Source organism: Trichomycterus rosablanca, chromosome 22 (assembly GCF_030014385.1).
Source record: "Trichomycterus rosablanca isolate fTriRos1 chromosome 22, fTriRos1.hap1, whole genome shotgun sequence".
NCBI classification, from domain to species: domain Eukaryota; kingdom Metazoa; phylum Chordata; class Actinopteri; order Siluriformes; family Trichomycteridae; genus Trichomycterus; species Trichomycterus rosablanca.
The window spans coordinates 21,721,774-21,745,323 of NC_086009.1; the positions used below are offsets into that span (position 1 = coordinate 21,721,774).

Here is a 23,550-nt window from a genome sequence, read left to right on the forward strand (position 1 = left end):
GTCGTGAGGGCGCTCGGGTGGCGCGTCTGTCTGTTACGCTAGCACATCACCTCTGACGCTGTGTCTGAGGGGGGGACTGACACGTGTTCTTTCCTTGCACCCAGTGTTTCCTGTTTAAACCGGACTCACAGCGACTCTGATCAGGATAAATTGATATTGACCATGAAATATAAACAAATGAAAAAAGCTCTGATTACGTTTGAAGCGGCATCATGTTCACAATCAAAGTGTGAGGAGCATGTTTAACCTGAATAAGGGTGTTTTTTTGAGGGGGGTGGGGGTGGTGTAACGAGCCTAAAGTCACCCTAAACACAAAAACATGAGGGTAAAACGGGTCACTTTTAATCAGGGGGTGATTTTGATGATAAAGCTTCATTAAAAGTGGAAAATTTTTATTTGAATGAAGAAATTTACATTCACAGCATTTAGCAGAAACTTTTATCCAAAGTGACTTACAGTACTGTGACAGTATACAATCAAAGCAATTGAGGGTTAAGGGCCTTGCTCAAGGGCCCAACAGTGGCAACCCGGCAACCTTCTGATTACTAGACCAGCACCTTAACCTGCCCTGTAGCTGTAGGTCCTGGTTCAGTCTCAGTTGGTGTAGGTTTCCACTGAAGTGCTCGTGTCAGAGGGAGGGCGTGTCAGGAGAATATACCCTCCTCGTACAACATCGGGGTCTCCAGCAGAGGAAGAGGAACTGGCTATGACTAAACTGGGAGAAAAAGCATCAATAATGTGCCTCTAATGACGTGTTTTCCTCTGCCAACATGCACTTTCTAGACGGGTTAAAAATATGGTTCAGTCTCAGTCGGTGTAGGTTTAATCCTAGTCTTGGTCCCATCTTTTAATCTTGGGCTCGATCCTTGGTCCCACAGAAGAACCCCGGCGTGATCCACGTGAACTGTGAACGCTTCCTGAACCTGGAAGGTTTTTGGGTCGTCGTTGTTGTTTTTGTGCTTGATCTAATCAAACCCGTCCTGCTGGAGTCGTGACTCACCATCACATCCTGTTTCAGAGCTTTAAACTGATGTGTTTAATAAAAGCATCATCACCTCCGTCAGACCAAATCTGATCAGCGCCGCGGTTATCTGATCACGCCGGGGAATCGAACCGCTTCAGTCAGCAGGAAAAAACTCAATTCTTTTATTTTCTCTAGATGTTTCTGATGTGACGGTTTATTATTTTTTATCCGGCTTAGAGTCACAACGACCAACACCTACACACTACAGCCAAAAGTATGTGGACGCCCCCTGTAGTCGTTTCTTTAGAATATAAATGATATGCTTGTAACATTTTGGCAACAGTTTGTATCTAATTCAGCAAAGATGTGGTCTCGACCTAAATCAGCGCTGGCATTGTGAGCCTGACCTTCTCTTCTCCTCCATCATCAATGCCTGACTACACTGACTCTGTTCAGTCTATGGACTAAATAAGCACAAATTCCCACACACACACTCCAAAGTCTAGTAGAAAGGCCTCACAAAAAAGTTGATGATATTAAATTCAGTAGAAATTCACGTGGTTTTGGAACATGATGTCCGACAAGCTCATGATCAAGTGTCCTATTCATTTTTCTCCATACAGCATACATTCAACTGCAATTAGAAGTAACCAATCCACCTTCTGCATGTTTGGGTATGCTTTGAAAGAACAGGACCCACAGTGATCACACACTCTCTCTCTCTCTCTCTCTCACACACACACACTCTCTTTCTTTTACGCACACACACACACTCAGATATTCACACACATACTCTCTCTCACACACACACACTTTCTCTCTCTCTCTCTCACACACACTCTCACACTCTCTCACACACACACAAACTCTCTCACACATTTACATTTTAGGTATTTAGGAGATGCTTTTATCCAAAGCAACTTACAATTATGACAAAACACAATTTTTGAGCAATTGAGAGTTAAGGGCCTCGCTCAGAGTTGAACTGGCAACCTTCTGATTACTAGTCCAGTACCTTAACCATTGAGTTACCACTGTCACACACACACACACACACACACACACTCTTTCACACACTCTCTCACACACACACTCTCTCACACACACACACACACACACTCTCACACACACTCTCTCTCTCCTGGAGGGTTCTTGAGGATTAGAGTTGATGTTAATGATTGACCGGAGGTCCTCCTTCCTTCCTGCCGCTGACCGTCCCCTGATAGTGCGAGTGAGCGAGGGACCAGAGGGCATTTCAGTCAGGTAACACAGTCAGAGAAATCTTCCTCCCTGGTGTTACGCTCGTCTCCACCATGAGCCCTCGTTCTGTTCCCTCACCCGCCGCTTCGGCTTTTCCCTCTTCAGCCTCGTTGTAAGATGACGCTACAGGTCCCGTCCGGTGTTTTCCGGCTGGCGCTGCTCATAACGGTGCACGTCTGGTACTCGGTGGAGTGTTTATCAGGAGACGGGAAGACGTTATGGTCCGAGCCGCTGAACCGGACCGAGTTTTTATCCGGGACGTTCCCTGAGGGGTTCCTTTGGGGCGTCGGAACGGCAGCCTTCCCGACTGAAGGGTCCTGGGATCGGGATGGTAAAGGGGCGTCTGTTTGGGACCACTTTACCCACAATTCTCTCTCAAGGACGACCAACTTGAGCAACAGAACAGCAGACGCCTCCAGTGACAGTTATGCTCTCTGGGAGAAGGACGTGGAGGCGGTGAAATACCTCGGAGTCAACTTTTACTCCTTCTCCATCTCCTGGCCGAGGATCTTCCCAGATGGGAACGCCACCGGATCACCGAACCGCGCCGCGGTGGAACACTACCGCCGCCTGATCGCTCGGTTGAAGTCCCTTGACCTGGAGCCGGTAGTGACCCTGTTCCACTGGGATTTGCCCCAGGTGCTGCAGGATAACCTGGGTGGCTGGAGGAACCCGGATTTGGTGCAGATCTTCTCGGACTACGCGGCGTTTTGCTTCCGGACGTTCGGCCGAGACGTCCGTTACTGGATCACCATGCACAACCCGCTGATCGTGGCCTTTCAGGGCTACAGGACGGGGCTCCATGCTCCCGGGGTGACCGGTGACCCTGCTGATCCCTTCATCGTGGCACACAACCTCATCAGGGTGAGCGCCGGGTCAAAAGGGCAAAGGGGAACACTGGGGTTCATTTTTCCCCAGAGTTCTTTATTTGGGAGGATAATAGGGTTTCGGTTTTTATATAGACGTGTGGTGACGTTCTCGTTTACCCTTAGATTACTCCAAAATTCATCTAAAGTTAGGACAGGAGCATGTTTAGCACCCTGTAGTGGTTTGGGAACTGGGGATGCCAGGTAGGTGCCTCATGACCTGGGTTTGATCTGCACCTCTGTTCATCGCCGGTGGGGTGTTGCATGTTCTCCCAATCCTGTGTGGGTTTTACTCCAGGTGCTCTGATTTCCTCCAAACCTCTCAAAAAACATGCAGAAGGTGGATTGGCAGCTGTAAACATATGCATTTCATAGATACATTTTCCATTATAATATTATTACATTTGTAATGGGATGCCCCCAACCCCAGTACGAGCCTGAACATGGGTCCACCTTTGGGAAAGCCCTCTTACCAGGGGGGTTTTATCATGACAGTTAAAAAGTGGCGACAGGTCGATCATCTGCGCCCCCAGATTTGGCAAGGCAGAAGGGCATGATACCATAACCTCTCACCCAGCCACTGATCTCCAAAAATGAGTGAATCTATTTTGAGTTATTAAGCTGATTTGAAGCATTGTGATGCCTGTCATGGCTTTGTGATGGTTGTCTGCATAGATGGGTCATCTTTCTCCAGCTAGTAACATAACCTGAGGGACTTAATGTGGTTCAGGGGCTCCTTTTCTGTTCTGGTTGTCTCGTCCACTCGCTCAGTGGTGGTCATCTTCCTCCATCAGATTTTTAGCAGTTCTCTGATGCTCTTGTTCCCAAAAGCCTCAGTGTGCCCTCCTTCCTCTTTCTCCAGCGCCCTCTGTCTGGTTCTGGTGTTACCTGTAGCAGACCAGCACCAGATAACACAATCCACGTCCTGATATCACCAGAACCACCTGAATGTTGCTCCGGGGCTGTAAACGCGTTCCTGCTGATCATAAACAGTTATCACACGTATTTAATAACAACAAGTCGATCATTAATCGAACAGTGAAATGAAAACAACTGTCGGGGACGTAGAGGACTCACATGAGGACAAACACAGAGCATTCACACGTACTGAAGTTTTTCTCTCATACCAGCAGGTGGAATGAACTCCTAGTGGTACCAAAAAAAATCTGGCCAGGCTTTTACTCCTGATGTTGAAATCTTATAATAATAAATGTACACTACTTGAACAAAAGTATTTGGACACCTTTTTTGTAGCTTTAATATCATCCAGTCGTCAAGAAAAGACTGGAGTGTGTCTGTGGGAATTTGTGCGTGTTTAGTCAACAGATTCAGTCATCTGAAACAGCCTACAATATAAAAAATAATAATTACACTTATAATAATTGTACACTATATGGACAAAAGTATTCAGACACCTTTTTTGTAGCTTTCATATCATCTAGTCTTCTGTGAACTTTTATACATGACTTTGGAGTGTGTCTGTGGGAATTTGTGCCTATTTAGTCAATAGAGTCAGTGAGGTCAGGCGCTGATGTTGGAAGAGAAGGCCTGGTTTGTGATCCAAATCCCAAAAGTGTTGAGTCGGGTTGAAACCAGGACTCTGTCCACACTAGTTAACTAGTCAAACCATGTCTTTGCTGAAAAAGAAAGGGGACTTCCCCAAACTGTTTCTGCAATGTTAAAGCATATCATTTACCTTATATCAGTTTAACACACCTGTTAGCAGCAGATGTAGCAGAAGCGACTAAATTCCATCATCATTAGGAGGGGTGTCCACATACTTTTGGCTGCAGTGTGTAATGAAGCCTCTCTGTGTGTGTATTCTCTGATCTGACCCGACAGGCTCACGCTGAATCCTGGCACCTTTACGACCGGACCTTCCGCCCCCGCCAGCGCGGCCGCGTCTCCATCACGCTCGCCTCCCACTGGGTGGAACCGTTTAAGGGCCAGGCCACGCCCGCCAGTCTGGAGCTGTGCCAGAGGTCGGTGGAGGCCGTACTGGGTTGGTTCGCTCAGCCCATCCACGGAGGAGGAGACTACCCCGCCTCTCTACGCTCCTCCCACCCGGGACTCCTCCCCCACTTCACCCCAGAGGAGAAGCTCCGGGTCAGGGGAACCGCCGACTTCTTCTCGCTGGCGTTCGGACCCGAGACGGTCCGCGCCGGGCGGATGCTGGCCCGTTACGGCCAGGCGGGGGCGCTGGACCTGAGGAAGGTTCTGTGCTGGGTTCAGAGGGAGTACCAGGACCCACCGGTGCTGGTGGCTGAGAGTGGGTGGTTCTCTGATGCGTCTGTGGGGGTGGACGACACTGTGGCCATGTACCTCATGAAGAGCTTCATCAACCAGGTGCTGCAAGGTGAGAGTCACAACAACAGTTATACATAAAAATTATAACATTAATAACTATAAAAATATAATTATATATATAGTATAAAAATTATAACATTAATAACAATAAAAATATAAATATATACAGTATATAGTATAAAAATAATATTATTATTATAAACCTAAATATTTATAACAACAACATTATTAATAACAGCAATATTAATAGCAACAATAATATTATTAATTTTAATATTAATGTTAAAAATCATAATAATAACAACAAGAACAACAGTAATAATAATAAATATATAAAGGTAAAAAAAAATATATAATAAAATAATAATATAATAATAATAATAATAAAATAATAATAATAATAAAATAATAACAACAATAATAATGATAAATTATAAATAATATGAAATAATAACCATAATAACAGTGATGATGATTGTGTGTGTGTGTGTGTGTGTGTGTGTGTGTATGTGTGTGTTTGTGTTCGTATTTGTGTTCGTATTTGTGTGTGTGTGTGTGCGTGTGTGTGTGTATTTGTGTGTGTGTGTGTGTGTTTGTGTTCGTATTTGTGTGTGTGTGTGCGTGTGTGTGTGTGTATTTGTGTTTGTGTTCGTATTTGTGTGTGTGTGTGTGCGTGTGTGTGTGTGTGTGTGTGTGTGTGTGTTTGTGTTCGTATTTGTGTGTGATGTGTGTGTGCGCGTGTGTGTGTATTTGTGTGTATTTGTGTGTGTGTGTGTATTTGTGTGTGTGTGTGTGTTCGTATTTGTGTGTGATGTGTGTGTGTGTGCATGTGTGTGTGTGTGTGTGTGTATTTGTGTGTGTGTGTGTGTGTGTGTATGTGTGTGTGTGTGTGTGCGTGTGTGTGTGTGTGTTTGTGTTCGTATTTGTGTGTGTGTGTGTGTGTGTGTGTATGTGTGTGTGTGTGTGTGTGCGTGTGTGTGTGTGTGTGTGTGTATTTGTGTGTGTGTGTGTTTGTGTGCGTGTGTGTGTGTGTGTGTGTGTTTGTGTTCGTATTTGTGTGTGTGTGTGTATGTGTGTGTGTGTGTGTGCGTGTGTGTGCGTGTGTGTGTGTGTACACTCAGCCGTGGTGCTGGACCGTGTGCAGGTGTTGGGTTACACAGCCTGGTCTCTGGTGGACGGGTTCGAGTGGAACAGTGGGTTCAGTATCAGGAGGGGACTGTTCCACATCGACTTCAACCAATCAGAACGCAGCAGAGTTCCAAAATCCTCGGCTCAGTATTACAGACGCGTGGTCCAGCAGCACGGATTCCCAGCAGGACCAGCAGTACCAGTCCGAACTCCGTTTTCATGTACGTTCCAGTTCGGCGTGGCTGATTTCATCCTACCGGTGAGTCTGAGGGCACCAGGGAAAAGATTTATTATATATTTTATTTACATTTATTTCAACACGAACCATAAAAACCAGCAGATTTGAGTCGAAAGTTCAATCTTTAAATATATATACGGATTTCAGAAAGTCCTGGTGTTTGGTATGTTCTCCTTTTTTTGCTGTAACGACAGCTTGGACTCGTGCAGACGTTAATGAGCTGCTCTGTTTAACCTCCACCTAACAGCCTCCGCTCTTCTTGTACAGCCTTTGACAAGATTTTGAAGTGTGCCTGTGGGAATTTGTGCCTGTTCCGCAATAACAGAGACTGAGGTCAGGCACTGTGTTAGACGAGAAGGGCCGGGTCACGGTCAGCGTCCCAATTCGTACCAAAGTTGTGCCTTAGGTTTGAGTTCAGAGGTCTGTGCAGGCCACTGGAGTTCCTGAGTCTTTGCTGGAACTGAAAATGGCCTTCCCTAAACTGTTGCTGCAAAGTCAGAATCATATGATGTTACTTTCATTATATTTTTATGTTTCATCACCTGGTCAGGGTCGCAGGGGGTCCAGCTTCCCCGACACACACACAATTGTGTTTTTTTTTTCTTACTAGTCAGCATGTTCTCCCTGTGTCATACGAAGCCTTTACAAACACTGTCGTCTTTTAACTGAACGAGCACAAATCCCCACAGACATACTCCAAAATCCTGTGTGAAACCGGACGTCCGACAAGCTCACGCTCAGGTGTCCAAATACTTTTGATCGTGTTTGGATCATTATGGGTTGTGTTTTTCTCCTGCAGGTGAACCTACAGCCGTTTTCTCCTCAGTTCACTGATCCTCTGCTGTACCGCTGGAACCTGAGCGGCGACGGGTCCCTCCACCCCGTCCCGGGGGTAAGATTCCGCCCTCGTGCCCCCCAGTGCACCGACTTCCTTTATATCAAGCGCCACGTCCGGCTCCTGGAGGCGACGGGCGCTTCGCATTACAGATTCGCCCTGGACTGGCCTGGACTCTTTCCGAACGGTGACCATGGACGCGTGGACGCCGAGGCGGTCCGATATTACCGCTGCGTGCTGGCCGAGCTCCAGAAGGCGGGCGTCCGGACGGCTGTTTCTCTGTACCACCCCAGCCTGAGGTCGGGCACGCTGGGAATGCCCGGTCAGCTCCACGCTCACGGCGGCTGGACGAACTCCAGCACGGTTGATGCGTTTGTCCAGTACGCCACTTTCTGTTTTGAGAAATTCGGCTCGCTGGTGAGTTTGTGGATCACTGTAAACGAACCGAACCGGCTGGTCGAGGCGTACACTGTGAGCGAGGAGGAAAGGGCGGCGGTGTTTCGCAATATTCTACTAGCACACGGGCGCGCGTGGAACGTTTATCACGAGCGCTTCCGTCCACAGCAGGGGGCGACGGTGAGTTTCGCGCTGCATGCTGATTGGGTGGAACCGGCCAATCCCTTCGTGGAATCGCACTCCAGCGCCGCTCAGCGCTTCCTGAAGTTTGAGCTGGGGCGTTTCCTGGATCCGTTCCTAAAAGTCGTTGAAGGTGTCGGTTCGGAGGCCGTAAACGTGACGCTGTTCTCTGACGAGGAGGCGACTGAGCTCAGGGGGGCGCTGGATTTCATCGCACTAAATCACTTCACGACGCGCCTGATTCACCAGGATTCGGTTCAGGACCGCGGTTGGTCGTTCATGTCCGATCCGACGTGGACGTCCTCCGGTAGGGGTCAGGCTCTCGTCCCCTGGGGGCTCCGGCGTGTCCTGAACTGGGTGAAGGATCGTTATGGAAATAGTCGCCACATCATCGTGAGCGCAGCAGGAATTGATGACCAGGCGTCACATGACGACGGGCTGAGGCAGAGGTACATAAGGAGCTACCTGCAGGAGGCGCTGAAGGGTAAGTTGGAGGTAAAAGGTGTAGCTTCGTATTAGACAAAAAATAAGCGCGAGCTTGCATTTAGCGGTGCTGCCAGCCTGATCAGGCGCTCTTACAGACACGAGGGGCGTGCCTGAGGGTGAGCTTGCTTCTGCAACAGCGACTCCTACTGTCTGATTGAGCTGACTGTATTACTGCGGTGGAGGATTATAGAGAGTATAGTGTGTTTAACTGTTTAACTCATGGGTCAGGTATTTTTGTTTTTCCACTATTAGCCATTATCTGTCCCACCTGTGATCACATGACAGAGGTTAAAGGTCAGAGTACAGAGTGTTGCTGGAGTGTTTCCCCACGCTATTGCTGACTGTCACCTGACCTCGCTCTTACAGCCGGGGTTTATGGGCGACCTTTGAGACCATCACACCTAACGCAGCTCGTATGACAGGCAAACCGCCGTGTGTGTGTGTGTGTGTGTGTGTATTAATTAAACTTAGCTCCAGTTACGTGTTAATATGTGGTTTAAAGCTGCACTGTGTAACTTTAGGTGATTAAATTAGAAATACAGCAGCACTAGAACAAATACTCCAAACTGTCACAGCCGCACCCCGAAGCTCCACTCGAGGATAGAGAAGCTAAGCTAACACATTACGGGGACAGAAGGGGGATTTTTAATGGTAAAATTAATGATAATTAGGGTCTAACGTGCAGGGATCTCAAGCTCTCTTTATTTTATTTCGAACCTCCACCACCATGATTTAAAAAAAATAAAGAAAGAAATGAATCCCTCACCCTCACACGCACCATGTCTCTTCTTCTCTGTAGCTCGTAACCTGGACGGCGTGGACCTGCGTGGCTTTTACGTCTGGAAGCTGCAGGACTCTCGCTCTCCAGATTTCGGCCTCTTCTTCTCCCCTCACCATCACTCTCGACCCAAAGCCTCCGTCTCCGTGTACCGTGAGCTCGTCCTGCGCCGTGGGTTGCCGGCCCCCGCCGTCCATGAGATCGACCCGTGTGAACCGGACCCGAGCGACGAGGCGTGCTGGGTCTGCGAGAACCGGCCTTTACTCTTCTTCTGCGTGTGTGTGACCATCAGTTTGTCCATTCTGGCCGGGGTCACGGTCTCCTCTGTGATGAGGAGGAGCAGGAGGATGAAGAGGAGGAAGAGCAGGAGCAGGGCGATGAAGAAGGTCCTGTACAGGATCTGAGGGCCTCATTCATCTCTGGGGTCCTGTGAGAACTGCGGTGGGTCTGGAGCAGAATTTGGGAGCTCATTTATTCACTCACTCGCTGATTCATATAAATGGGGCAATGCCAATTAGCCAGTCCACATACTGGCATGTGTTCGGGACATTGATGATTATTTAAAATGCTAACAATGGATCTGGCTTAAAGACTTAATTCCAAAAACGTTGGGACAGTAATAAAAATGTATTTTTAACGTATATGATTTTTACTGAACTACTTCATCCTGGTCAGTGTCACAGTGGGTCTGGTGCCATGTGTAAACACTGGCTTCAAGGCAACCCGGAAACGCACACATTTACTCACTCAAGTACACCTATAGACAATGTGAAACAGCCAATCCACCTTCCGCGTGTATCTGGCAGGCATCGGAAACCGGAGCACCCGAAGGAAAGTCAGGCAGACACAGGGACAGCTTTAAACCCTCCTGTACGGACAGTGACCGGGGGCAGGAACCTGAACCCTGGTCATCAGGACCCATGCTGCTGTGCAGAATTAGTTTATGTGAATGTAAACCAAATGTGTATTAATGTGCAGATGATGATTTCTGCCTATAAAGGTGCTTTGATATAAAGTGCAGAACTGTATATATTATATAAATGTTTATTTTGTGATTGTGCTATAATAAAATATCTAAATATAAACTCGAAGCTGACTTTTATTTTTAATCGACCTTTTATGGGTCGCAGTCCAGCCCTTCCAGTCCTACATTCTTCGACTGAATCAATTTTCTGTGCAGAATCGACTCTAATTTGATTCTTCAGAATCAAATGTTCGCAATGAATGGAACTTAAGAATCGATTCTCGTTCATGACTTGCACACACATAGATGCTAGAATCGGCTTTATATACGTATATTCCGAATATTCTCGGACCCAATAATCAAACCCGAACCCCAAAACTCCACCCGCACCACCACACACCCGACTCTTCGAATCGAATCTTTTTGTAACCGACTCCCAGTCCTGACAAGTTTACAACCGCTTCAACCGGATCACTAATCTGAAAATGCAGAGTCGACTCCAAATTGGACTACATTTTAACATTGCTTGAATTAGGGAATCGATTCTTTCTTGTGTTCGACTCTCATCCCTGGACTCTCAGCGGACGCGAGCTCGGAGTCGACTCTAAATAGCCAGTGCTTTGAGCTCAGGAGTCGACTCGTGGGAATCGGCTCCCAAACACCAACACATACACAGCAGAATGGCTAACATCGCGGTGCAGAGGATAAAACGGGAATTTAAAGAAGTCCTGAAAAGTGAAGAGGTCAGAAAAATTCACACGTTTACACCGCATTTATATTTTATTTATTTATTCAGCTGAATGTGCTTTAATGCCAAGCTAACACATTATTTAACTTCCTCTTACAGTACTGCATTAGCATAGTTGCTAACGGTTATTTCCAGTATTGTACTACATGAATACGCTGTTCTGGGCGTTATGTGAAAGTATATACATTTTTAAAAATATTTTACTCATTTTAGAAAATGCAGCCTGACATTTCTTACATTTTTAATGTGAGTAATTGTCTTGTTTCTTTGATGGAGCTTTGAGCTAAGCTATCAGCTAATGTAGAAGGAAGCAGGCCTTTGCGTCGCTCCTAAGTGTCCCAATACTTTTGATTTGAGTAAATAACCGATTAAAGCAGTTATAATTCATTTAAAGTGTTGCTGCGTGACTCTGTAGTGTTTAAATAGTGTAATACCAAAGGGAGGTGAGTTCTTGACTATGAAATTCATTGCTTGTCAGCTGTAGACTTGCCTGTCAGAGTCAGTCAAACTACCAAAAGTACGTGGACACCCTTTCTAACTAGTATTTTCAGCTATTTGGGACACCCCCATTGCTAATAGAATTCCCCCGGGTGCATAGAATCGATCGTGCAGAGTCCAGGGATACACATTGGCAGTAGAATTGATCATAGATGGGCTCAGGGACTTTAAGCATGGCACAGTAACAAAGTGCCACAATAAGTCAAGTGGAAACTTCCTGGAGCAGCAACAGCTCAGCGGTCGAGCCACGCAAGCTTGCAAAACGGATAGGCATACTCAATACTGGCTCGGTGGATGTTCACTGGTTTAGATACTGGAATGTTGATCTGAAGGTTGTGATTTTAAGCCCCACCACTGCCAAGCGGCTATTGTTGAGCCCTACACACGAACTGTTTACAGGAACTGCATGGATCAGATTTCTACGTCCAAACAACTACACGCAAGCTTAAGGTCACCACGAGGAATGCAGAGCCTTGACAGGAGTGGTCTAGTCCATTCAACATCATCAGATCCACATCTAATAGATCCCTCACCCTCACACGCACCATCAGATCCACGTCTAATAGATCCCTCACATTTACCAGCACTACATGATGGGCATCACCATGTCCAAATGTTTTGGCTCATCAGTGTATATAGGTGACCTGTTTGTCCAGGTTTTAGGCTTAGGGGTGTAAAAGCACTAGAAAGAGAGTTCCAAATTCCACTGTACCAGTATGACTTTAAACTGGCTCGATGTGAACCGCTGGTCAGGTTAGGGTGTGGTCAGGCGCTGCTGTGAAGACAATTCTGATTACACATGTAGACTCAAGCATCAGCTTCATATTCAGGCTGTGTGTACATGCATGGTAACAGACTGAACCCATTTTCATCCACAGACGAGTAAAAACCAGATCAAAGTCGACCTGGTGGATGAAAACTTCACAGAACTGAAGGGGGAGATCGCAGGACCGCCAGACACGCCTTACGAAGGTGAGAACCTCGCAGCTCTTTAATGAGAAATCTGTCTGTTCCTGCACAGTCTCGATTATAAAACCTGACGTTTACTGAAACGTGTTTGTTTATTCTACACACGACACGAGTTCAGGTTTCTGTACACGAGAGGATCATGAGTGCTGGTCATGAATGTACGTACAGGTGGTGAAAAGAGATAAAGCCACAGAAAAGAGCAGAATGTTCATTTTAGGTCTTCTGCTGGTGTGCTGGTGTGTGTTTTCAAATCGTTTCCACCCCCACAGAAGCAAAAAAATAGGTTGATAGTATGGCATCATCTACTTGAGTACCCGGCCTTACCTGCGTAGTAAAGGTGTATTTTCTTTAAACTTGATTTCTTTTTGGCAGTGGCAGCAAATCTTTCCCAAAAAGGATTAAAAAAAAAGAAAAACAGGATGGCGCACAATTGGCGGCGAGGTTTTTTATGCCGTCCTTCCAACCTGCTATCGGCCAGCAGGGCGCTTAAACAGGCATGATCGGATATGTCTGTGTGGGGAAACTGGGGTCGGTCGAAGCTGTGCGATGGATTGGCGCTCTGTCCTGGGTATTCCTGCCCCTCGCCCAGTGTTCCCAGGACTCGCTGCAACCCTGACCAGTAATAAACTGACCAGCTTCACCATCAGCAACAAATAAAAATCTCACTTCATTTACTAGATTTAGATCTGTGGATAAATTGTTCATTCCCCCACGTGTTTATTAATAATTAGAATAAATTCTGGCCATTTCTCTTCGTTCTGCTTCTTGCATGATTATTATTGTTTTTATTCTTTCTCAGGTGGTCGATATCAGCTCGAAATAAAAATTCCAGAAACATATCCGTTCAATCCACCGAAGGTAAGTGTGTGTGTGTATGTGTGTGTGTTCATGTGTGCAGTACTAACAGGCTTCGTTCTGATGTTGCGTCCTCTCTTCTCTCCGCTGTAGGTACGCTTCATCACGAAGATCTGGCATCCCAACATCAGCTCAGTAACTGGTGCGATATGCCTGGACATCTTGAAGGACCAGTGGTGAGAGTCTTTAACACTTGGACACGTCAGACTGATGCTTTATTATCCGGGATGATACTGAAAGTTTCCTCAGGTGTATATTGTGGTTATAAGCGGTGAGGGTGGAGGAGTAGTGATCGCTCGTGTCTGAGAGGCGCTTATAGTCTGATTTACACCTTTTTGGATGCTCAGAGAAGCTTTAAGGGGAAGAAGATTGTCATGTGATGATGATGTGTAAACAGCGGCGCATCAGTGGCTACGAGCTCAACTGGCGGCATGTACGACGCTGGAAAGATGCACCGGAAGGCGACGATGTAGAAAAGTGACGGAGTTTGTTTTTAAAATTCTTAATAAATAGTCAAAAAAGTGAGGAAACTTTTTGAAGAACCCTGGTATGTCGGGTCGGGTCGGGTCCGGGGGAGGGTGAGTGTGTTTGACACCGGTTCTGGAGCCCCAGGCGCACGATGATCCGTATCGTGGCTTCTGAAGTAGCTTCCAGGGTTGATCGTATAAACAAACCTGACCTGTACTGGCCTACACTCTGCTGACCTCTGCTGGCTGCACGGATGAGCAACCCGGCACGGCAACCAGCGAGCCGTGAACCGCCGAGAGTGGGTTTGCATTACAGATCCCACGATTCCTCACCCCGGAGTCTCCCGCGGTGGCTTCGTAGCTCTTTAATAAGAACAAACATGAAGCCGCTTCATTCGACTGCTTGTCTCGATGACGAGGCTGCGGGAAGCTCTCACAGAACGCGAGTGAGGATGTAGAAATGAGCCGAGGAGTAAGATCGGGGGGGTGAGATGTGTATAAATGCTAAATCATCATCGTTACTGTGTTCGTCAGGGCGGCGGCTATGACGCTCCGGACGGTCTTGCTCTCGCTACAGGCTTTACTGGCGGCAGCAGAACCAGACGATCCACAGGACGCAGTGGTTGCCAATCAGGTGAGCTGGACTAGTGGACTAGTGATAGAGATTTGTCTAGTTAATGGATCACTATGGCTAAGCCGCACTGTTGGGCCCTTAGGGTGCATGGACTGTACCCTGTCTTAGGGTAGAAGCACCTGCCGAATGCCTAAATGGTGGAACGGTGTAAAGCAGTGTTTTTAAATGGGTTGCAGTGAAAAATAATAATGATTAAATAAACGTGTACGGGAACGCCCCCTTGTGGAGGCTTTATGTTACATCTTGTAAATCACAGTGAGACCAGAAAATGTAAGATTCATTGTTTTTTGTTGTGTTGCTTAAACCCTGGTGTAAAAAGCACTGGAATGGTGTAAAGCACTCAGCCATTGGACTCCTGAGCAGCAGTAATCTGGTGTCTGGAATCACGATCATCAGTGTACCAGATGAATCAGTGTTTCCTAACCCTGGCAGTTCAGCATCTCCAGATAGGGGGATAGTAGAATGATGTGTGTGTGTGTGGTGTGTGTGTGTGTGTGTGTGTGTGTGCGCGTGTGTGCGCGTGTGTGTGCGCGCGCAGTATAAGCAGAACCCAGAGATGTTTAAGCAGACGGCTCGACTCTGGTCACACGTTTACGCCGGCGCGCCCGTCTCCAGTCCGGACTACACGCGCAAAATAGACAAACTGTGTGCCATGGGCTTCGATAAAGTAAGCAACACACACACACACGCAGCATGCACACACACCACACACACACACAGCACACACACACACACACACACACACACACACACACAACCTCCACCAGCCGTAACGGCGCTTATTGTTTCCCCTGTTTTGCAGAACGCGGTAATAGTGGCGCTGTCGTCGAAATCCTGGGACGTGGAGACGGCGACGGAGCTGTTGCTGAGCAACTGAACCCCGCCCTACCCCTGAACACTGCCCTCCCCATCCGAAATCCACCCCACATCCACCCCCGACTCCGCCCGCATCAGAGCCAGATCCACATCCACATCCCTTATGGATAAAGTGCACCTTGACTTTTTCATCTCTCTCACGTTCTTTTCTACAGACCCCCCCTCCTCCTCCCAATTCCACCCCCCTCTACCATCCTTCTTCATTTGTTTGCCCCCCCCCCCCACCCCTCCTTATTTTTGTTTACGTGTGCCTTCCCGTGTCTCCATCATGGAATGTTCTCGCGTCTATTTACCAGTCAGATCAAAGAATTCACTCCTGACCTTCCTCCTCATCATCATCATCATCAGTTTCACCCCGAGGCTGGACGTTCTTAAGTCTCCTCTTTATTCACACAATCTCTCTCTGTGGAATATTCCATTTTTACAGTGACAGTAAGTCAAACTAACGAAGGTCGAAGGTCGAAGGTACACACACTCGCTCACACACACACACACACACACACACACTCTTCACAGATCATGTTATCTCAAGCAATCAAGACTGGAACGAAGCGAAAGTGAAGACGTGGAGAGAGCGGCCGCAGATGAGCAGGAAGTGAAATCATGTGTAAATAAAGCTGTTAGTCTGTATAAAGTAAAGCAACGTGGCGACACTTTTATTTATTATTGTTTTAAAGAAACGCTGAAATAAACTCAACAGTTTCGTGGCTAATGGAGAAAGTTCTTCGTCCGAGTGTGTGTGGGGGTTTTTTTGTTTCGTTTGTTTGTTTTGGGGTCGGGGGGGGAGACAAGTCTTTCGATGTGAAATGATTCTGTAAATGTAAACGAGAAGAACCGCATGAAACAAAGTTCCTCCTTTTTCTGACTGTTAATAAAAATGATTCCAAATTCTAATTCAGGCCAAAAACTGTCTGACTGAAGAGCGAACAGAGCTGCACAGCTACAGCGAGAGTGTGTGTGTGTAGTCGTGTGTAGTCGTGTGTGTGTAGTCGTGTATGAGCCGTGGCAGATGGTTCACTGATCACACACTGAGATGAAGCTTGTAGAGACACAGAACAGATCCAGGCCTGTATGCTCCTCACCGAGGGGTTCGTGACACCTGAGAGTTTTATTTAAGAAGCGAACGATCTTTTCAGCTGGAACAACGGCCGCTCTTCTGAGAAGCTTCTCACAAGTCTGTGTGTGGGAATTTGTGCCCTGTTCAGTCAGAAGATGACCGCATTTGTATTTGTACGGCTGGGCTCAGATCAATCGGTCGATGTTCCGGTTCATCCCAGAGCTGTTGCTCTGTGCAGGAGTCCTTATAGAGCTCGCTTCGCTTTGGAACTTTCCTAAACTGTTGCTGCAAACTTGTAAACATATCATGTCCTTTATATGATTGATTTATGACACCTGTTAGCAACTGTTCTGGCTGAAACACACACATTCAGTAATTAGAAGGGACGTCCGGATACTTTTGTCCATATAGTGTAGCTATATTCTAATTTTATTTAGATAGATAAAGATGAAGTGGTGACGCTCTGTCCTCTTATCTGTGGTTCCATCGTGGCATCTCGGCTCTCCGACTGCTCCGGCTTGGTGATGGCTCAATGGTGGCATTAATTCAGCAAGGCAGCATCTGATTTCCATGAAGGTGCCACCTGATATCTCCAACCACTACAGAAGTGCACTATGTTGACTAGGGCTACTAGAGTAGTTTTAAAGAGGACTACTTGTACCCGTGGGCACTTGTAGACCTACGGAGAAAAGGTGGCTAAGCGGGTAACACTGTCGCCTCACAGCAAGAAGGTCCTGGGTTCGATCGTCAGGTGGGAAGGTCCAGGTCTTTTCTGTGGGGAGTTTGCATGTTGTCTGTGTGGGTTTCCTCCGGGAGCTCCGGTTTCCTCCCACAGTCCAAAGACGTGCATGTGAGGTGAACTGGAGACACTGAATTGTCCATGACTGTTTTTTATATAACCTGGTGAGTCTTGTGTAATGAGTACACCAATTGTCTGCAAACGCAGAACACTTTTTACCAGGGGTGTCCAAATTGCTCCCGTGACCATTTTTGGCCATTTTTGTGATATATTTTAGAAATAAAAGTAAAAACAGTCCCTCTATTAAGCTGGTTTTAAAAAATAGAGTAATTCCTAGTTTGAACACTGGGTGTCGCTATAAACCAACAATCGCTGTAAAACGCTCCCCAACATTGCGGACGCTGCATTTACATGAACGTTTAGAGGGAAGAGGGTATGTTTAATTTGTCACGAAACAGATATTTACTGGTAAACAAAATTTACTTAATTAACACAACATGATAGATCATTAAAGTTTATTCCTCAAATAACAGGGCGTGTCGTCGAAAGTAATCAAGTAGGCTTATTATATTGCATATTTTACCTACTAGTGCCCCCCAGCAAGACAAGTCTGGACACCTTTTCTTTATAAAGTGGTGACTCTACCCAGGAGTGGCTGATTTAGCTAAAGTAGCTTAGTGACAACTCGTCCAGAAGGTTCCACAAGAACAACAGACCTCACAGATGCTAAATAGAGTTCTGGGAAGTCTTCTAACAGGATTTTGAACGTGTCTGTGGAAATTTGTGCCTATTTAGCTGCTTCATATCACTCCCCATGGTTCTAGAAGGGGATCCAGCTCTCGAACCCTGTTCATGTTCTGTTCGGTTCTGTTCTGTTCTGTTCAATGTGTATCAGGTTAGTGCTTGAGCTGCACCCCATCTCATGAAAATGGATATTGGAGTGATTTGAGACACAGCCATTTCCTCACAGATCAGTAATGGGACACCGGTGTGTCAGTGCTCAGGTCTCTGAGCCACAGTCTGTTGTCTGGAGTTCAGTTCGGTTCAGTTTGGAGGCTTTTATCTGTATTTATCAGTATTGTTCTGCACTGGATGATGATCTGTGGGGTTCTGGCTGTGTGTGTTGTGATGATGGTTTTACAGGGTGAGTCTGTGTGTTTTGTGTGTAGATTCGAACTGTGGTTCTCAGGGTTGTGCAGTAGTGAGATACAAGTAGTCAGGATGCACATCTAGGAATAATTTTTGAATTTAATTGAATAATTTTACTTGTATTTCCTTATTGCACTAGATGTGTGTTTGTGATGCTTGTGATGTTTGAATTGCTGCTGTAACCCTGCAACTTGTTCTGTGCATGACACTGGAGTTTCTCTATGTCCTTATAGAGCTCACTCATGCTAGATCTGGAAGGTCCTTCCCTAAACTGTTGCCACAAAGTCTTAAGCACATAATTTCCTTTATATAATTCATTTATTACCTCTGTGTGCAACAGTTGTGGCTAAAACACATGAATTCAAAGATTAGAAGGGGTGTCCCAATACTTTTAGCCATGTAGTGTTTACATACGGTCTGTGAACAGTTTATGAACAGTTTATGAACAGTTTATGAACAGTTTATGAACAGTTTGTGTGGTTATACAGTCGCTGATGCAGCTCAGGGCCGCTACGCACAGCAGCTGCTGAACGATCTGATAGAGAACTATTCCAACGCTCTGAGGCCGGTGGAGGACACGGACAAAACCCTGAACGTCACCCTGCAGGTTACACTGTCTCAGATTAAAGACATGGTAAACACACACACACACACACACACACACACCTGTGTTTATGTGACTTACTACACCTGTCAGCAACTGTTGTGACTAAAACACACAAATTCAATAACTTTAAGGGGTGTCCCAATACTTTTGTCCATATAGTGTGTGTATGTATAAATATAGCGACTGTTTGTGTTTGTCTGGCCACCTGGTTTCATTGGTCCGCTGATCTCACTATCACAACATCCTAACTGTGTGTGTGTGTGTGTGTGTGTGTGTGTGTGTGTGTGTGCAGGATGAGAGGAACCAGGTGTTGATAGCGTACCTGTGGATAAGACAGACGTGGTACGATGCTTACCTGAAGTGGGATAAAGACAAATACGACGGACTCGAGGTCATTCGCATCCCCAGCAGCCTGGTGTGGAGGCCGGATGTGGTGCTATACAACAAGTACACACACACACACACACACACACACACACACACTCCACGTGTGTGAGAACATGTCAAACTCCCAAACAGCAACCAGGGTCTGGATTTGAAACTAGGACCCTGGTGCTGCGCAGCAACCACACTACCTGATTCCATCAGTGATCCAGTGATTCAGTTAGTGATTCAACTGAAATAGAAAAGTTTCAGTGATTCATTTGGTTGATTCTACTTTGTTTACTACAATCCTTGTGCCAGACAGTGTAGGTGCAGCACGACTCTACGGTCCCGGTGGGTGGTACAGTGCCCAATACGTTTGAATCCTAGCAGTGCTGTCGACCTGACCGGGCAGCCAACGTGGCTGAGAAACCGAAGGTCCGAGAGCAACAACTTTTCCAAGTAGTGAAGGAACACACCGAGCGTAGTGTGAGAATCTCTGTGAGAATCCACCGCTGCCTGGTGTAAAGAACTGGAGGAGGTGGGTGCCAACGTGGGGTGGCACAAGCAGCAGTGGAGTTCAATAGGGAATTGGAAATGACTCAGAATTGCTTGTACTTGATAGAAGTCATTTTTGTTGTTGTGGTGTAATATTTTAGAGCCGATGACGATCTGCCCAGTCCGCTGGACACGAACGTGGTGTTACGTTACACGGGTGAGATCACCTGGGACGCTCCGGCCATCACCAAGAGCTCGTGTGTGGTGGACGTGTCCTATTTTCCCTTCGACAGACAGCAGTGTAACCTCACCTTCGGCTCCTGGACGTATAACGGCAACCAGGTACACACACACACACACACACACGATGAAAACCAGTATTGTGACAATAATTGGGACCCTCGACCCCAGGTGGACATCACGATGGCGATGGCAAGCGGTGACCTCTCGGACCTGGTGGAGAACGTGGAGTGGGAGTGTGACGGCATGCCGGCCACCAGGAACGTGATCATGTACGGCTGCTGCTCGGACCCGTACCCCGACATCACCTACACCCTGCTGCTGCGCCGCCGCTCCTCCTTCTACATCTTCAACCTGCTGCTGCCCTGCTTCCTCATCTCCTTCCTGGCGCCGCTCGGCTTCTTCCTGCCCGCCGACTCCGGGGAGAAGGTCTCGCTGGGGGTCACCGTGCTGCTGGCGCTGACCGTCTTCCAGCTGGTGGTGGCTGAGAGCATGCCGCCCTCCGAGAGCGTGCCGCTCATCGGTAAGAGGAGGTTTGCTCGTACTGTCGGCTCGTTACGTTCTGATGAGGCTTGTGTTCGCTGTGCAGACACTATACGGCCAAAAGTTTGTGGACGCCTGACTATTAACCCTAACCCAATTGACCGGCAGCCTGATCGTCAATTAAAAGATTCAATTTAGTGGTTCTGTAATTGATTTTAAGTGAATCAGTTTACCGATTCTGTCCTCGAACTCTTGGTGGTTCTGTAATTGAATTCAAAAGATTCAATTGAATGATTCTGTCCATAAATCGAGTGAATCCATCGAGTGATTCAGTCTTTGAATTCAAGTGATTCGACTGAAAGATTCTACCCATGAATAGAAATGATTCAATTAAAAGATTCTGTCCTTGAAGTCATGTGATTCAATTTAGTGGCTCTGTAATTGATTTAAAGTGAATCAGTTTACTGATTCTGTCCTTGAACTCAGGTGATTCAGTTGAAAGATTCTGTCCATGGATTGAAGTGATTCGATTTAGTGGTTCTGTGAATGAATTCAAATGATTCAATTTAGTCCATTAATTGAGATGATTCATTTTACTGATTCTGTCCATGAATCGAAGTGATTCCATTGAGTGATTCTGTCTTTGAATTTAAGTGATTCATTTAAAAGATTCTGCCCTTGAATTCATTCGATTCAATTTAGTAGTTCTGTAATTGATTTAAAGTGAATCAGTTTAGTGATTCTGCCCTCGTACTCAGGTGATTCAATTAAAAGATTCTATCTATGAATCAAGTGATTCTGTCTTTAAATTTAAGTGATTCAATTGAGTGCATTTATGTTCTTTCTCAGGTAAATACTACATTGCGACGATGACGATGATCACAGCCTCCACGTCTCTCACCATCTTTATCATGAACATCCACTTCTGCGGCCCCGAGGCCAAACCAGTCCCTCACTGGGCCAAAGTCCTGATCATCGGCTACATGAGCAGAATGTTTTTTGTGTACGAGGTGGGAGAGAGCTGCACCTCATCACTCGGTCAGAGCGACGACTCGGTCCAGCATCACAAACCAAACCTTCGACACAAACCGACCAATCAGAACCCAGAGCCGAGAGAGAAACCGGTGAAACCTGCAGATCTGTGCTGTCCTGAAGATGAAAAGCTGCCCGCTTTAACCGTGGCCTTTGACCCCTGTATCTTCTGCGGTCCTCACTGCGAGGTTTTCGGGGGCGACCTGAGACTGGTTGGGAACGTTGAGTACATTGCAGGTTACTTCAGAGAGCAGAAGTTAACCTGCCTGAAGGTCGCCGAGTGGAAGAAGGTCGCCAAGGTGATGGACCGGTTCTTCATGTGGATCTTCTTCATCATGGTCTTTGTCATGAGCATCCTCATCGTCGGCAAGTCGTCGTGACCGCCGTGTTTCAGCTACGTTTAGAGGAGTAGCTTCATGGAGGAAAGGGCTGAAGGTTTGAGATATATCTGGATTTTATGCATCTCGTGGAGGTTCACATGTTTCAGTAGATGCTCACAAAGCCTCGTGTGAATGGCGCAGACGTTCTGCGGTTCTGTTCCTCTCGCGGTTCAGTGATCATCACCTGTTCATCACCAGCGGCCTGTGAGAGGTAAAGTGATACGTGCATGAATTATGCAGCCTGAAGCTCATCTGAACTTTACAGCAGCTAAACACACACACACACACACAGACACACACACCACAGCCTGGACTGAAGCTCAGATAAGCACACACTTTCTCACACACACTCTCATCACGGTCGTGTAGTTGCTCATGATTGTAAACTGCTTTAAATAAAAGTTTCTGCTGAGTTATATAAATGTAAAACTCTGTTCTGCTTTAAATAAACATCAAATAAATAAAACTCAGTATTCAGTATTTCAGTAGCTGCGTTTCTTTGTTTCTTTCTCTCAGCCGCTGGAGGGCAGCATCCTTTCATAATTTTGCTTGTGTGCGTGTGTGTGTGTGTGTGAGAGAGAGAGAGAGAATCGGAATAAACATTGTGTGTGTTTGAGTGTACATGTATGTGTGTGTATGATCTTCAGTCTGGATGTATTTATGTGTGTGTGTGTGTGTGTGTGTGTAAGTTTGTATGTAAGTGTGTGTATGTAGATGTATGCGTGTGTATGTGTGTGATCTTCAGTCTGGATGTATTTATGTGTGTGTGTGTGTGTGTGTGTGTGTAAGTTTGTATGTAAGTGTGTGTATGTAGATGTATGCGTGTGTGTGTGTAGATGTATGCGTGTGTATGTGTGTGATCTTCAGTCTGGATGTATTTGTGTGTGTGTGTGTGTGTGCGCACATGTATGCATATGTGTGTGTGTATGTAAGTTTGTGTGTGTGTGTGTGTGGGTGTGTATGTAAGTTTGTGTGTGTGTGTGTGTGTATATATATATATATATATATATGTAAGTTTGTATGTGTGTATATGTAAGTTTGTGTGTGTGTGTGTGTGTGTGTGTGTGTGTGTATATGTAAGTTTGTGTGTGTGTGTGTGTGTGTGTGTGTGTGTGATCCTCAGTGCTCCTGATGGTTGAATCAGCAGGATGGAAGTCGTTTCTGACTAAGGAGGGAATCTCAGAGCTCTTCTTCATCAGAATAACGCTGACACACACACACACACACACTCTTTATTCAATCTATCAGAGCAGATTTGCTTTCAGACAGCCAATGAATCCCGTCATTATCCAGCTGCAGAGCCACATCTGCAGCATGCTGATAGAGGAACATCTCCACCACCTCCATCACCTCCACCTGCCCCGCCTGTATGAACCAGAGGGACGTGGATGAAAAAAATCACTTCATTAAGGGCTCCGCCCGATAAAGCTTTTATAGTCTGGATTTATTTATATAAATGTAGATTTATTATTGGAGCAGCTGTAGCGTGGTGGCAGCGTATCTGCTGCAGTGTACAAAAGGTTGTAGGTCACATCCCACACATGCAGGAGAGC

At 46.4% G+C, this 23,550-nt stretch overlaps 2 protein-coding genes across 2 annotated transcripts; both read left to right on the plus strand.

Moving 5' to 3' along the window:
- The first annotated feature begins 2,341 nt into the window (after nt 1-2,341).
- On the plus strand, nt 2,342-22,442 carry klb (klotho beta). Its single transcript, XM_063018710.1, has 10 exons — nt 2,342-3,088; nt 4,933-5,446; nt 6,519-6,784; nt 7,563-8,658; nt 9,460-9,609; nt 18,883-19,028; nt 19,294-19,448; nt 20,024-20,204; nt 20,274-20,625; nt 21,435-22,442. Exons 1-10 carry the CDS (start codon nt 2,342-2,344, stop codon nt 21,995-21,997), a joined length of 4,170 nt encoding a protein of 1,389 aa, XP_062874780.1. The 3' UTR covers nt 21,998-22,442.
- On the plus strand, nt 11,064-16,343 carry ube2ka (ubiquitin-conjugating enzyme E2Ka (UBC1 homolog, yeast)). Its single transcript, XM_063018617.1, has 7 exons — nt 11,064-11,145; nt 12,527-12,620; nt 13,417-13,475; nt 13,566-13,648; nt 14,474-14,573; nt 15,112-15,240; nt 15,376-16,343. The coding sequence occupies exons 1-7, from the start codon at nt 11,083-11,085 to the stop codon at nt 15,448-15,450; spliced, it is 603 nt and encodes a 200-aa protein (XP_062874687.1). The 5' UTR covers nt 11,064-11,082; the 3' UTR covers nt 15,451-16,343.
- Nucleotides 22,443-23,550: the final 1,108 nt, after the last annotated feature.